This window comes from Branchiostoma floridae, chromosome 10 (assembly GCF_000003815.2).
Source record: "Branchiostoma floridae strain S238N-H82 chromosome 10, Bfl_VNyyK, whole genome shotgun sequence".
In the NCBI taxonomy this organism is placed as follows: Eukaryota; Metazoa; Chordata; class Leptocardii; order Amphioxiformes; family Branchiostomatidae; genus Branchiostoma; species Branchiostoma floridae.
Window position 1 is genome coordinate 7492694 of NC_049988.1, and position 13028 is coordinate 7505721.

The 13028-nt window shown below is 38.7% G+C and overlaps 1 protein-coding gene across 1 annotated transcript in view; it reads left to right on the forward strand.

Moving 5' to 3' along the window:
- The window catches only part of LOC118424419 (transmembrane protein 198-B-like), a gene marked incomplete at its 3' end in the record, with an annotated part of 46905 nt that extends 34503 nt beyond the window's left edge, over positions 1–12402 (forward strand). Inside the window, 1 exon segment of the mRNA XM_035832979.1 lies at positions 12166–12402. Within this exon segment, the coding sequence (XP_035688872.1) occupies positions 12222–12402 (181 nt within the window).
- Positions 12403–13028: the final 626 nt, after the last annotated feature.

The window sequence follows — 13028 nt, forward strand, 5'->3', positions numbered from 1 at the left end:
GACAGCTTTTTTTCATCGTCTAGATGGAACTGCTATATCGCCATTACGATATCGGGAAAATTCCTCCCGAAAGGTCCGGACCATTCGTACGAAAGCTTAGCAGGGGTCCCCGATAGCTTAGCAGGGGTCCCCGACAGCTTCCGCGCGCGTGTAGATGTGTCCCGACTTCGCGAAGGCTCATTAGCATACAACGCCACCCATGTCCAGTATCAGGGTGAAATGCACGAAGTTGTCCTAAGTTAAGTTAGATGTCTGAAGTTGTCCAAAGTTGTCCAAAGTTGTACGAACTTGTCCGAAGTTATGACGTCATCTAAACTTTGGACAGTCAGCCGGGTGGTGTACGGAGTTGTACGAACTTGTCCGAAGTTATGACGTCACGCTAACCATGACGTCATCTAAACTTTGGACAGTCAGCCGGGTGGTGTACGGAGTTGTACGAACTTGTCCGAAGTTATGACGTCACGCTAACCATGACGTCATCTAAACTTTGGACAGTCAGCTGGGTGTACTGATCAGGTCGCGTATTCCTAGGAAGATGTCGCCTAGCTTGACTTTGGCGATATATATACTCCACTACGCGTCTACAAGTTTTCTGTGTTACGTTCAAATGTCTCAACTGTCATTTCTAGAACCTTTCTTCTAATGTTCTCATCTTTTTAGACGTCACAATCTGACGTTTACGTCACTAACTCAGGTGTTTTCGTAATTCGAAACCGGAATGCGTTCTTCGAACGGTGTCGTTTTTCAGTCTAACAGTTTGAAACCGTGTGGCGATGAAGTCGCCACGGCTACTTTTTAGTCCGTGTCTTTGACGAAATAGACTTTTTTAACGGGGGATTTTACGGACAATATTATATCATATCATGTCGTGCAGTAAATCTTTGAAGGCTACAGATCTCCATTCGTCCTTGAAAGTCGAGTTTGACTGGAAGGATTTTCCGGAAGAACTTGTTCAGGTGGGTTAGTCGTATTAATCGCACCTTGATATGTTTTGAGTTCTGACTTTTGATTCATAAATCTTCTTTTCTTTAGAAGTTACATCTTACAAAACAACATATTTTTTATCAGAATGCAGATTACTTATCTTTATTAAAATTTGTCTTATTCTTCACAGGGATGTTGTGCTGTTGCATCTGTTTTGTGCGTGCCAACGGTGGCTGTTTTATATAGCCTTATCACGGTCGCGGCTTTTGCTGTAAGCCATGCACAAGTCTCTCCACCTGACACCAAATGGAGGGAAAATGTTCTTCTGTGGACAGCCATCTGTCTGCCAACAGGTAGATTTACTTCTTAACACCTTTTTTATTGTTTCAAATCAAACGTTTGATTCAATGTAGATATAACGTTATATGTTCAAAATTTACAACCGTCATTTCTAGAACCATACCTTGCCGAACATTCTTTTGCTTAACGTCACCAACAGACATTTACGTCATTTGCTCAGGTGTTTTTTTTTTTAAATTCGAACCTGGAATGCGTTCGTAGAATGGTGTCGTTTTTCAATCTCTGTATTGCGCCACGGCTGCTTTTATTTCATTTGTTCTATTCTTTTTAAACATCTATTAGCTGGGATCAAAATGACATTTACCTGTTGTCTTGGCAGGCGCTGGGAAATCTACTATCTGTAAATGGATTCAAGAACTTGTGACTGATGTTTACACGAAGTTGCGGAAAGACCATACGGACAGTGGTAGTCCGTCTGCTGGGTTTACTTATGTACTAAATGGTGGAAGAACTTCAATTAATTGTTAAATTACAAGGAATAACATAACAACTACTACTTCTTATGATAAAAAGTAGTGAAAGATGACTGCAATACATGTACTTTATAAATAGATAGGGGAGATGTTTTCAGGTACTTGTATTTAGAAGTGACGTAAAAAAAGGGAAATATAATATTAAGAGTGAGCTTAAATTATTTTGTGCGCATTGTTAAAACGAACGTTAAGAGGACAAATAAAAGACAAAAAAAGTGAAATAAATGAAATTTTTTACAATGCATGAACATTGATTTTGTGCTGATTAATGTGCATCTATATTTTATTTGTTTATATGCGTGAGTGGTGTGTATCTTATTTACACATATATAAGTTTTTACTATGTATTAATTAACTTTGGACAAATTCGTACACATGCCGCCCTACCCTGCCCACTGTCCAGAGTTAGATGACGTCACGTAACTTTGCACAAGTTAGGACAACTTCGAACACTTGTTGACCTACCCTGCCCACTGTCCAAAGTTAGATGACGTCAAGTAACTTTGCACAACTTAGGACAACTTCGCACACTTGTTGACCTACCCTGCCCACTGTCCAAAGTTAGATGACGTCACGTAACTTTGCACAACTTAGGACAACTTTGCACACTTGTTGACCTACCCTGCCCACTGTCCAAAATTAGATGACGTCACGTAACTTTGCACAACTTAGGACAACTTCGCACACTTCTTGACCTACCCTGCCTACTGTCCGAAGTTAGATGACGTCACGTAACTTTGCACAACTTAGGACAACTTCGCACACATGCCGCCCTACCCTGCCTACTGTACGAAGTTAGATGACGTCACGTAACTTTGCACAACTTCGGACAACTTCGTACACTTGACACCTTACCCTGCCTACTGTACGAAGTTAGATTACGTCATCCAATAAATGTTTTGACGTCATCTGTGACTCCCGATATAGCATCAAAGCCAGTGGGAAACGATTGTAACTTCGTACAACTTCGTACAACTTCGTACACCCTAACTTCGTGCACTTCACCCTGATACTGGACATAGCTCTACAACGCGGGCTCATTAGGCTATATAGCTGTTTATGACTGCAAGCGCCACGGGTGTCCCGCGGCCAGCGTTCCAGATCCCCCCCGACACATCCACCGATATCGGTAAAAACTGTGTATAGATTGGGCCTTAGTCGTTTGGAGACAGTTTGGCTGGCAGACAGAAAGACATTAGTTTATATAGGGTAGCAATTGTAAGAAGGCACAAAAAGATTTCTCACTGTTGTGCTCAGAGACACTCATGCAGCTGTTTAAAAGGTATATAGTAAAATAACAATTCTCCTTTTGTATTCATAAGGTGAAACACAACAGACAACAAAGGACCACTCACACTAAATAGATAATTGACAGATGGTGATTACTTGAGTGCACTGGCACATGAACCTTATAGTCTATACTGAGTATTTATTCTCCATGATGGTTATCACGAAGCATTTTAAAAGTCAGGGCCCTCACAATGAAAACAGAGCAGAAAACAAGTCCATTATAAGACTTAGTACTCTTGTAGAAAACAAAAGTCCATTCACACCTTATAATTTGCTTGATGATTTTGGAACACAAACTGTTCACAGCGAAGTAGCTGTATAAAATCTGGTATAGAATCTGGATGATGTTGAGTTTGTGAGAAAGATACCATAATGATTAGGCTGTCTGCTGACAAAGATACACCATTGACTATTGGACATATTTTTAATATTTAAGCTGCTTCAGGATGTGAAGAGGTGACCATTTTCAGAATACTACCACCGAAGCAATGACTGTTTTACAGTCAACAGTCTGAGGGGATTGAATTGTGCCTTATAATATAATCATCAATCCAAATCCTTTCTGACTGTGAAACCGTCGGTCTATGATATGGACCCGAACGGTCCAAATCATGACCCGAACGGTCGACATCATGACAATTCACGCCTTTCACGCCTTCCCTCACATCTCTCTGAGAGGTGTGATGGAGACTTTTACCTGACATTTCTATCCCCGGGGATGCAATTTTCCCGCGGGAAAGCATGTTTTTTGACATTGTCTTCCCTGGGGTTGAGAGTTTAGACCCGACGGGGTAAGAAATTTACCCTTCGGTATCCCAATCTTGCTCCGCGGGGAGACCTAAAGGATAATGGGGACGCTCCAAAAAGACCGCGGTCAGCTTGCATTTTCCATCAATGATATCTTACGTTGTGAACATTGTAGAATAATTATTTTTATATCACTATACTCAGTACGCCAAGAGCTACGCACTGATATCTCACTTAAAACTAGAACATCAATTTTGGTTGATTTTCCAAATACCGACTGAACTTCCTAATTTGAATCGACCAATTGGCTTACCTGTGCAATGTTTATATGATTAATGATCAGTGTACTGAAATCATGTGTAACGTATGGCTCCTAGTCAATAGATCAGCATTTTCTCTATAGTGACCACCTGTCTATAGTGGCCACATTTCCTAGTGCTGTTGTTGTTTGGCATAAACTTTGAACATTTAAATTGTAAGTAACTTTAAACTGCCAGAGTTTCAGCCCAATAAAACACTCTCAGCGCCAGGGTATGAACAGACTGACCAGACAGACGAAAATAAATCCTCGAACAAGGTTCAATCGTATCTTCCGGGTCTGGCAGGAAGTTGTTAAACTAAAATAAGAATAGGCTCGATGGTTGATTGCATACAAAGTAAAACAGTTTAACAGTTTTACAGCTTGAAGAAAACAAACGCTCCTACAGTACCTGCACCTGCTTGATAATTATTAAATCGTATGCCCTACTTGAATAAAAAAAGTTCATTGCAATAATAAATGTACCCACATCACAAGGAGCTTATACTTTTTTAAACTTACACCTAGTTATCGTACTGAAAATTGTTAATGACATTACATGAAGTCATTCAACAATTTTCAGTCATGATGAAAATTTTCTGAATGGAAGGTGTGATTATTGTCATTTTCTGAAAAATAGAAGCAAGCTCTGTTTTTACCTGGAGTCAATTCACAATACCAGTCCACTTTGGGGGATAATGTATTGTTAAGAGGATGTTCCATTTTTGCGCAGGGGTGATTTGGAACAGTCCAATGTTGCGTGGGAAGGGGTATGGCTGAAATATGCTGTATTTGCTCTTAAGCAAATGTCGGCCTTTCTAGTTTAGTACAATACATCTGTCCGAAGAAGCGTACATCTAATGTGTGTATATCCCTAATAGCATGACAGTATTAGACTGTAGCATCTAACATGTTGCAAACAACTTTTGTTTTAAGTGTACACATATGCAAATGTAGAGAAGAAGAAAAATTTGAAATGCAAGTTAATATATTGCGTTGGGAAGATTTAAATGCTGCCATCAGTAAGATTTCCTTATAAAAGAGAGGCACATTTGTAAGTATCCTCAGTTTCAATTGGATTTTCATGTTTTTGAACTTGAAGATCTGATGTCCTGTACGGTACCCTTGACGTTTGAAATGAAACAGATTAAAGTCATCCTGACTTTGCTAGAGGCAAAGACATATATATAAGCTGGCAGTTGATATACAGTTGCAATTTAGATATCATCATGGAAGAGATTACTTCTGACAGGAGAGCCAGGTTTAACATATCTTAGATAAAAGCTGCCCCCCTCCCCCATTTCCGATTGAACCAATTGGAAATGAGCCAAGCTATGGTGTGACAAGTTTGCTAAATACAGATGTAAGGAGAGTTTAAACATAACAACACCAGTGCTCCCAGTCTGACCCTTGGTCCGCCACTCAACATGTTTGCTGTCGAGTCATGTGCCCATCACAGTGACAGAGTGGGGCGACATGGTGTTGCCTTGAATGTTAACTTGACTTTCTGTGTCTTGCATATTTCTCTGTCATATCTCGAGCTCGTCACATACTGGTTAAGGAATAGACAAGAAAGGGTGGAATGAACTGTCCAGTACATTTATGGTAAGTTGTATGTTCATGTGTACATAATTATATACTGATGTAGATTTAATAGCTTACATGGATAATATATCACCAAAGGTAGCAATTGCATAACAGTTTGTGAAATTGTGATACAAAAATGACAACTGTGGTTCAGGGATCTGAATTTGACAGGTATAGTGTACAAGTATGGTGTGGTATTGTTTTCACAGTCGCCAAATTTGAATTCTTGCTTTATTTGACCGTGGACCACACATTAGTATGGAGTGCCTATCCATGCAACTGTTAAAGGTCATCAATTATGCCTGACTTAGTCTGTTCAAATTCAATCAGTTTGTCACTAACAAGGTCATGTTCATACAGTTGTCATGTGCACTTTGGGAAAATTCTAAGGAGGATATTATTATTCTGAGCCACACACACCTAGGCTAGCAAGAATGAATCATATTTCTTGCATGGTATGATATTCAATACCTAGATTCTTTTGGAAACAATAGCTTATACTATAGATGAATCTGTTTACAGATAATAATGTATAATGTTAAATGATTGTTATTGTGATCCCTGTAAGAAGATACGCAATTCAGCCTTTGGCTGCCAGGTATCTTCGATTTTGAAATAAATAAACCAATCATCATATTACAGAGATATTCTTATTTTACGGTTCTTTTGGCACTCTTTTGGTTTTGGCACTTTTTGTTGGATGACAATAGTTTTTTTTTTATGCATAGAGTTAAAAATGTGAGAAACAATTTGTTACTCAGCTTTGCTACCGATTCTTCCATTATTGTTACTAACGTTAGTATTCTGAATTCAGTCTCATACATACATGTAGAAGGAAAATACCAGGTGACCAAAAAGTAATGAAAGGTTATAGTGAATATCATATTCCATCCCATCACCTATACCCAATAATGATATCAAAGTTAAAGGTCAGATCTTTTCAGCCAGTATTAGCTTGTCTCCCTGTCTTATTAACAGCCTTGGCTTGGTTATGGTCTCCTTGATCAGAAGAAAGAAGTCATTTTTTCCAGTATTCCCTTGACTTGCCTCTGGAATTTCGGTTCATTCCATAGGTCTGATGCCTACATGGCTGGAATAATAACGACTTAGCTTGGCACGCAGCTGCCTGACTGCAAGAAAGCACAAGAATCCAATGAATATAGTGATAAAAGACATTCATGGAATTCATAGGAATTACAGTATAATGCCTGTAATTCTCAATATTGTGTGTACATACTTTTCTCTCAAGGAGTACATAAAAACATCATTTTTATTGCATATGGAATATTTTGTGGTGGTACGTGTACATGTAATCTAGAAAGGAGCAATTATAAGTTACAAAGGTCTATTAAACAGCAGCAATATGTTAAAATTCATCATCATTCAAAATTTTGGATCTGGTCCAGATCTGCTGTCTGATACTTTGAAAAATTAATGAGTGTTGTACTTTTAGTTTACACCACTTGCCAAACTCAAATACCAAACTTCCCCATTGCTACTGTGGTTACAGCCGATAAGGTGCTTCAAGTATACACAAACGTCACCATCAGTTAGCCACTAATAATCCAACCGTTTGTTCTGTTCGCGTTGTCCCTTTGAACCTCCAACGCGTCTCTCTTGACAAAGTGCAGCGAATATGAATAGAATTGTTTCTAGGAGGTGTTTTTAGACTTTAGACAGCAGTTGTTGGGTGGATTTGCTTGTTTTGCTCAAGTGACACAGATGTTGGACATTTGGTGTGTGCCTTAAACAACAGAGGTACACTATTGACCTTAAAATCAATTATCCTCAAAGGTTGGTAACTAGCACTGTTTTATTACGACATTTTGATGATTGGAAATTTAGATATTTTGAATATGATAAGTATTAAACTTTCTGTCATGGTACTTGTAAGATAGCATTCTGTAAGTAACGTGTTTATGTATGATAGAATTTGCAATGGTTATGATGTTAGCAACAAAAAAATGCATAAGGCTACTTAAGAAAAGACACTTGAAAGGTAATCCTCATCCAAAATTCAACATGATGTGTATCTAGTATGTGTCGTTGACCCTATATATTGGATACAGGAAAAGATCAATATACTGCCCCCCCCTATCCAGAGAAATCCTACTGGAACCTTGTCATCTTCGTACCTGAAATTGCTCTAATTGCCAGGCCCATGTATCGATCAGATGAATGCCCTAGAAAATATTCAATAATGTACGGTAAGTGCCATTTAGGATTGCTCAAGGAAGGCAGAAAGTAGGAGTCCTAGGGGGCAGATGACACGTCTAGAAAACATTATGGCAGACTGGTTCACCTGCAAAGGAAAAACGTAGATGCAGGTGGGCTTGTTTTTCTATTGGTGGTCCGTCTTTTTCTTTCCTACTAGACTAAACTTAGCGAACATCTGATACGCTTCTGTGCCTGAGTATTGTCTAGTTTTTTTACTTTGTGGACTTAACCTTGAAATGTGAATGTCCGTGTCTAGATTTTGTAAACATGCCATCTGTTTAACAAGGCAGAGTAGAGGATAAGACGGATACAGAGTCAAAAGCGGCTAGTTTGGTGTGCTGTTAGCCCAGTGTCTGAGAATGGGTGCTATCCTTTGAACGGTCATGTGTGTGTATTTTGTGTTCCTTCAATTCTTTATTTTAGGAAGTTAAACAAGTTCCTCGTATTTAGTAGACTACAAAACATGCAAATTAGGTAACCGCTTTCACGGTTTTAATGCTTTATCTGGCTTTCTGTGTCAGGCGACTTAGTTTTGCAAAATTTCCGTATCACGAGAGACTGAGGTATCGTTGCCATAGAAAGAAGAGCGCAGACGTCATATTCCCCCTCTTTGTTGCACGTAAAATATACATATAATAATTGATGCATCGACGACCTTGACAAAGACATTGGTACCCACGGTGGCTCATCCCGGGGCCTGAAGATACCCCTGAGTTTACCTGGATGGATGATGTCACCTTTGCTGAAATTAGGCTGACATTTCCATTGATTTGAGGCAACAGCCTGGATCAATGCTAGTGACAGCATGCTAAGGTGATGAATGAAGGGGATGTCACCAGGTTAGTTCTAGATTTCTATTGGTTTGAAACTAAGCAGATTGAGCTTGTATTTATTTGCAAGCCATATCTAGCTATAGCTGTATCCTCCGGTTGTATACAGTATAACCTTCCCTGGGTCCTGTTTATGTGATATTTTGATGCCTTGAATGTATGAAATCCAATGGGTTATTTACTTCCTTATATATGATTATTACATTGCATCTTTTGTTTCAAGACCTTACATTTTATTCAGCAAGATTTGGGTATGGTTCGAAAGTGTTTTGAGATGCCCTGCTTTAATCGTACCAGACAATCTCACCGTTATTGGAAGATGGATCCAAAGGTGATGATCCTGGAAATTTGTGATAGCAGTGATGACACAGGCCGTCAATTTTATGGGCCCTGCAATGCAGCAAACATGTACATTTATTAAAATTATTTGTATGTCGCTCCAAAATCTTGGTAGATAGGTCTATAGAAGATATGATATAATGCATTGGCATGTGTTGGATGTTGACTACACATTTTGTAATACTAGTGAGAAAGGCTTTGGCAACAGAAATCACTGGCATGAAAATTTTGCATACATTGTTGAACATAGTAGACTCATTTCTTGATACATACATGAAGGCAGCAATACCATACCCAAACTGTCATCCTCCCTTTCCTTGTAAACTTGGATGAGATTACAGAAATTATCGGACATCTTTTATTGATGAAGCATTTTATCCTGTGTAGGTTTTCTCGTATGATGTCATTCTGTTTAACATTTAGTTGCCTCTTACTGATCAACGGGAAAATAGTATACATGTATCAGTATGAGCCTAAATGTTGTCATAGTAAAAAAATGTGATACCATGTAGAAATGCCTGGCTCATCTTGCCAGTATGTTTCCCTAGAACAATGTCCTCAAGGCCTACTGACTCTTGCTTATACCGTTGACCTAAGAGACTTTCAATTCTAAGTAAGAGGGCCTAGAGACCCTGAAGATGAATTGCTTGGCTAGTAGGACATGACACAGCTTGGGTGTGATGCCACCACATAGAAATGTCACCTGTCTTCTGCTCCTCCCATGGGGAATTCTGGTGTCCGATGAAACAAATGGTTTCCCTCAACACCTCCAACATGCAGGAAATTACTACTGATGTTGCACATTTGTGATCTGTCTTGAGAATAGGTCGGAAATGGCAGTGGAGGCGTACAAATGTGGTGCCTATTCATCAGTGTTAAGGAAAAGAGCTCACATGCTGTTCTCTTCCAGTTTATTTCTTTTTGTTCAGATTTTTCGTGTAAGATGCTTTATTCCCTTGTAGTGTCATAAATTATTCATTAAAAATAAGCTGGAGTTGCCTTTTTTGCATCCTTGTCTATGTCAGCTTTGGGGTGTCAACTGATGTCACAGTTTTATGCTCTTTCTATGTCATTATGACAAAAAGTTGAACATTGTATTCTTATCTCATGTATCAAATTTGGACTTTCCTGTTCGATATGATCCATAGGATCCAGCTTTTATGGCCCTGCCATGCCATTTTCACCATGTAACAAGGTATAACTTGACCCGTGTGTTTTGTATGCAAACTGACACTGAGACCCTCTCTGGTAAGCCCAGAAAATGGCTACAGTATCTGTCCCTAGTGCTGAACAGATATCCTCGGTGGCCATTTCTGTAATGGAACTTTTTCCATAACTCACACTAAGTGCTGCTGGAAATAAAACTCCTACACCAAGCCTGTAATGCTGCCTATATTTCTTACTTACCAGGATTCAAAATCAACTTTGGAAGCCATAATGCCGCTATAAGATGGCGCCAGGGTTCTTGGGTGCTTTTACTTGAGGCTCTGCTCGTGCGTAAGTGTTGCGTGGGTTTAAAGCGACTGACTTCGTCTGAAAATTCCTTCAAGCATCATGAAAGTACCAACTTTAGCCAATGGAACTTGGATCCAACAGAGAATTACTCACTGTAGATTTATTTTTATTTTTGATCAGATATCATTTACAAATGTTATATCATGGTAGGGGTTTAAATGAGCTTTTTGCTGTATGTTTAGGTTCAATATTGGAACAGTGGAACAGTACTTTAACACAAAAGGCATATTTGTGGTGTTTTAAAAACTTCAAACATAAAACCACTGCAAACAGTTCAAGATTTACTGTACCATGTGAGCAGCTGAATACAAATCAGAGGAATGGAAGAATACAGATTGCCAGTGTAGTCAACATTACGATTTATAGATCTGAGCCGCTGACCAATTTTGGTCAGGTCATATTTCTTCACCATTATTTAAGCTGATGCATTGACCAAGGCCGCGGCAGTGAGCAAGATTTATATTGCTAGCAAATTGTACCTTTCATTGCCCAGATAGGTGTTTGAGTTATTGTGATTGCTCACAGTACCACCATTTTTGTGCCATGGATTCTGACAAATGAGTATCCTCTAAGAAGGTCACTAGATTGGATTGAGTCACAAAAACTGAGTCACAATGTGTATGTTGACACTTGTCCTTTATGCAATCTCTGACAAAAGATCCTTAGTCCCATTTGCAAACTAGAAAATCAATCAGTATTTCCATTTTTGTGGCTGACCATAATCTCAAAATAAAAGACCTAGAATGGCAGGTTACACAAGTGCTCGTACTGTAGCCTGCATAGAAACAGTTTCTTTGTCTTCTTGCAGCTCAAAGCCCTGAGTTTGGCTTCAAGTTTCCTTCTCCAAACTGTTTGTCACCAGCTTTCAATATCAGTGAGCTTACAGTTGACCATGACAAATGCTGGTAGGATATCACAATAATGGCTGTGGAAATGAAAGAGCTGATGCTTTCAAGCAGAAAACGTGATTTACAGTTTTCTTTCATCATAGCTTCTTGCGGTTGGTTACTTAGTGGCTTATTTATGTCAGGTTGCACTCAAGGATAAGAAAATGGCGCAGTTGAGTTGTAGGGTAGTCAGAAAGGTCTTGTGATAGTGTAAATCAGTAGAGAGCATGGATTTGAAAACACATTCATATTGTGCTGACAGAAATTAGTTCAGAGACAGAGATGTATGATTCCGTAGTGCATAGTGTATTCCTCCTACTAGTAAGTGGTTCAGTTGCCTAACTTTAAAGTTTCTTGTACAAAATGTAACTAGTTAGGTGAAAATGGTAAGAACTAACTTGATTAGGAGACTTGATTGATATGGCTTATACTTTAATGCTGAAGCACTGTTTTCTGATAATTTTTACATACCATAAACATTGAAATATTTGCAGTGTTTTTTGCTGCAACCTATCTGCTGCGAATTCATAACACTGCAAATATGATTTTATCACTGTTTAAAATTGTTTTAACTGTTAACTAGAAAAAGCTAGCAAAAACCTCCTTTTCCCTTCTCCAACCTACTGCAAAATTATATCCTTTCTAAAATAGATTTATTTACAGTACTTACTTTAATACCTTTTTCTCTTCTTCTGCAGATTGCTTGTGATGCTGTAGTTCTAGAATCGAGTGACCTTCGACCCGAGCTGTAACCATGGCAACGTCACCTGAAAATGTCCTGACGACGATGATGCGGACGGGCTCCACCGTTTCGCCGACCGACACGTTCAGCGGGAACATCACGAGATGCGACACGCTGACGTACGACTACGACATCGCTACCTCCGTTATATGTGGGATGTGCTTCCTCTTCGGCATTGTGTACTGTTTCTTTGGTAAGTACAAATGTATTATGTTAGGGCTCATGTCAAACAATGTTAATTTTGAGGGCACCTTGGTATGCATTGACTTGAACATGTTTTCTAAAAAGAAAGCAAGGAAATTTTTAGATATTTTACTTTTAGCCATAGTTGCTCAAAAGACGAAATATTTTTTATTTGACATATCAAATCATGTCCTATTTTACAATGTGGTAATCTAGACATACAGTTATCATCTTTACTAAATGCACTAGAGCAAAATATTTTTCCAGTAAGACAGTTTACATTACAAATTTTAAATGATTACAAACATATTTAAATACAATTCAATCTCAACAACTTGATTTACAAAAACGGAGATTTACAATGTTTTGAGTGACATCCATCGCTCTTCTTCAGCGTCGCTAGAATGAACTTGCAAAACAATTTTACAAAATTACAAACATAGTTATGGCAGGGCTCGTAAAAACAGATGTGCAATTTGCGCAGTTTTCAATAATTGCAGATAAATATATATCGAATGTGCAGTTTTGCATTAGAAATTATGGCTGACTATATATGCATGTAAATTTTCAAATTGCCTGCAAAGTTTTTGCCAGCATGCAATTTTGCATGTAACCAAAGAATAATTTGTAGCAATT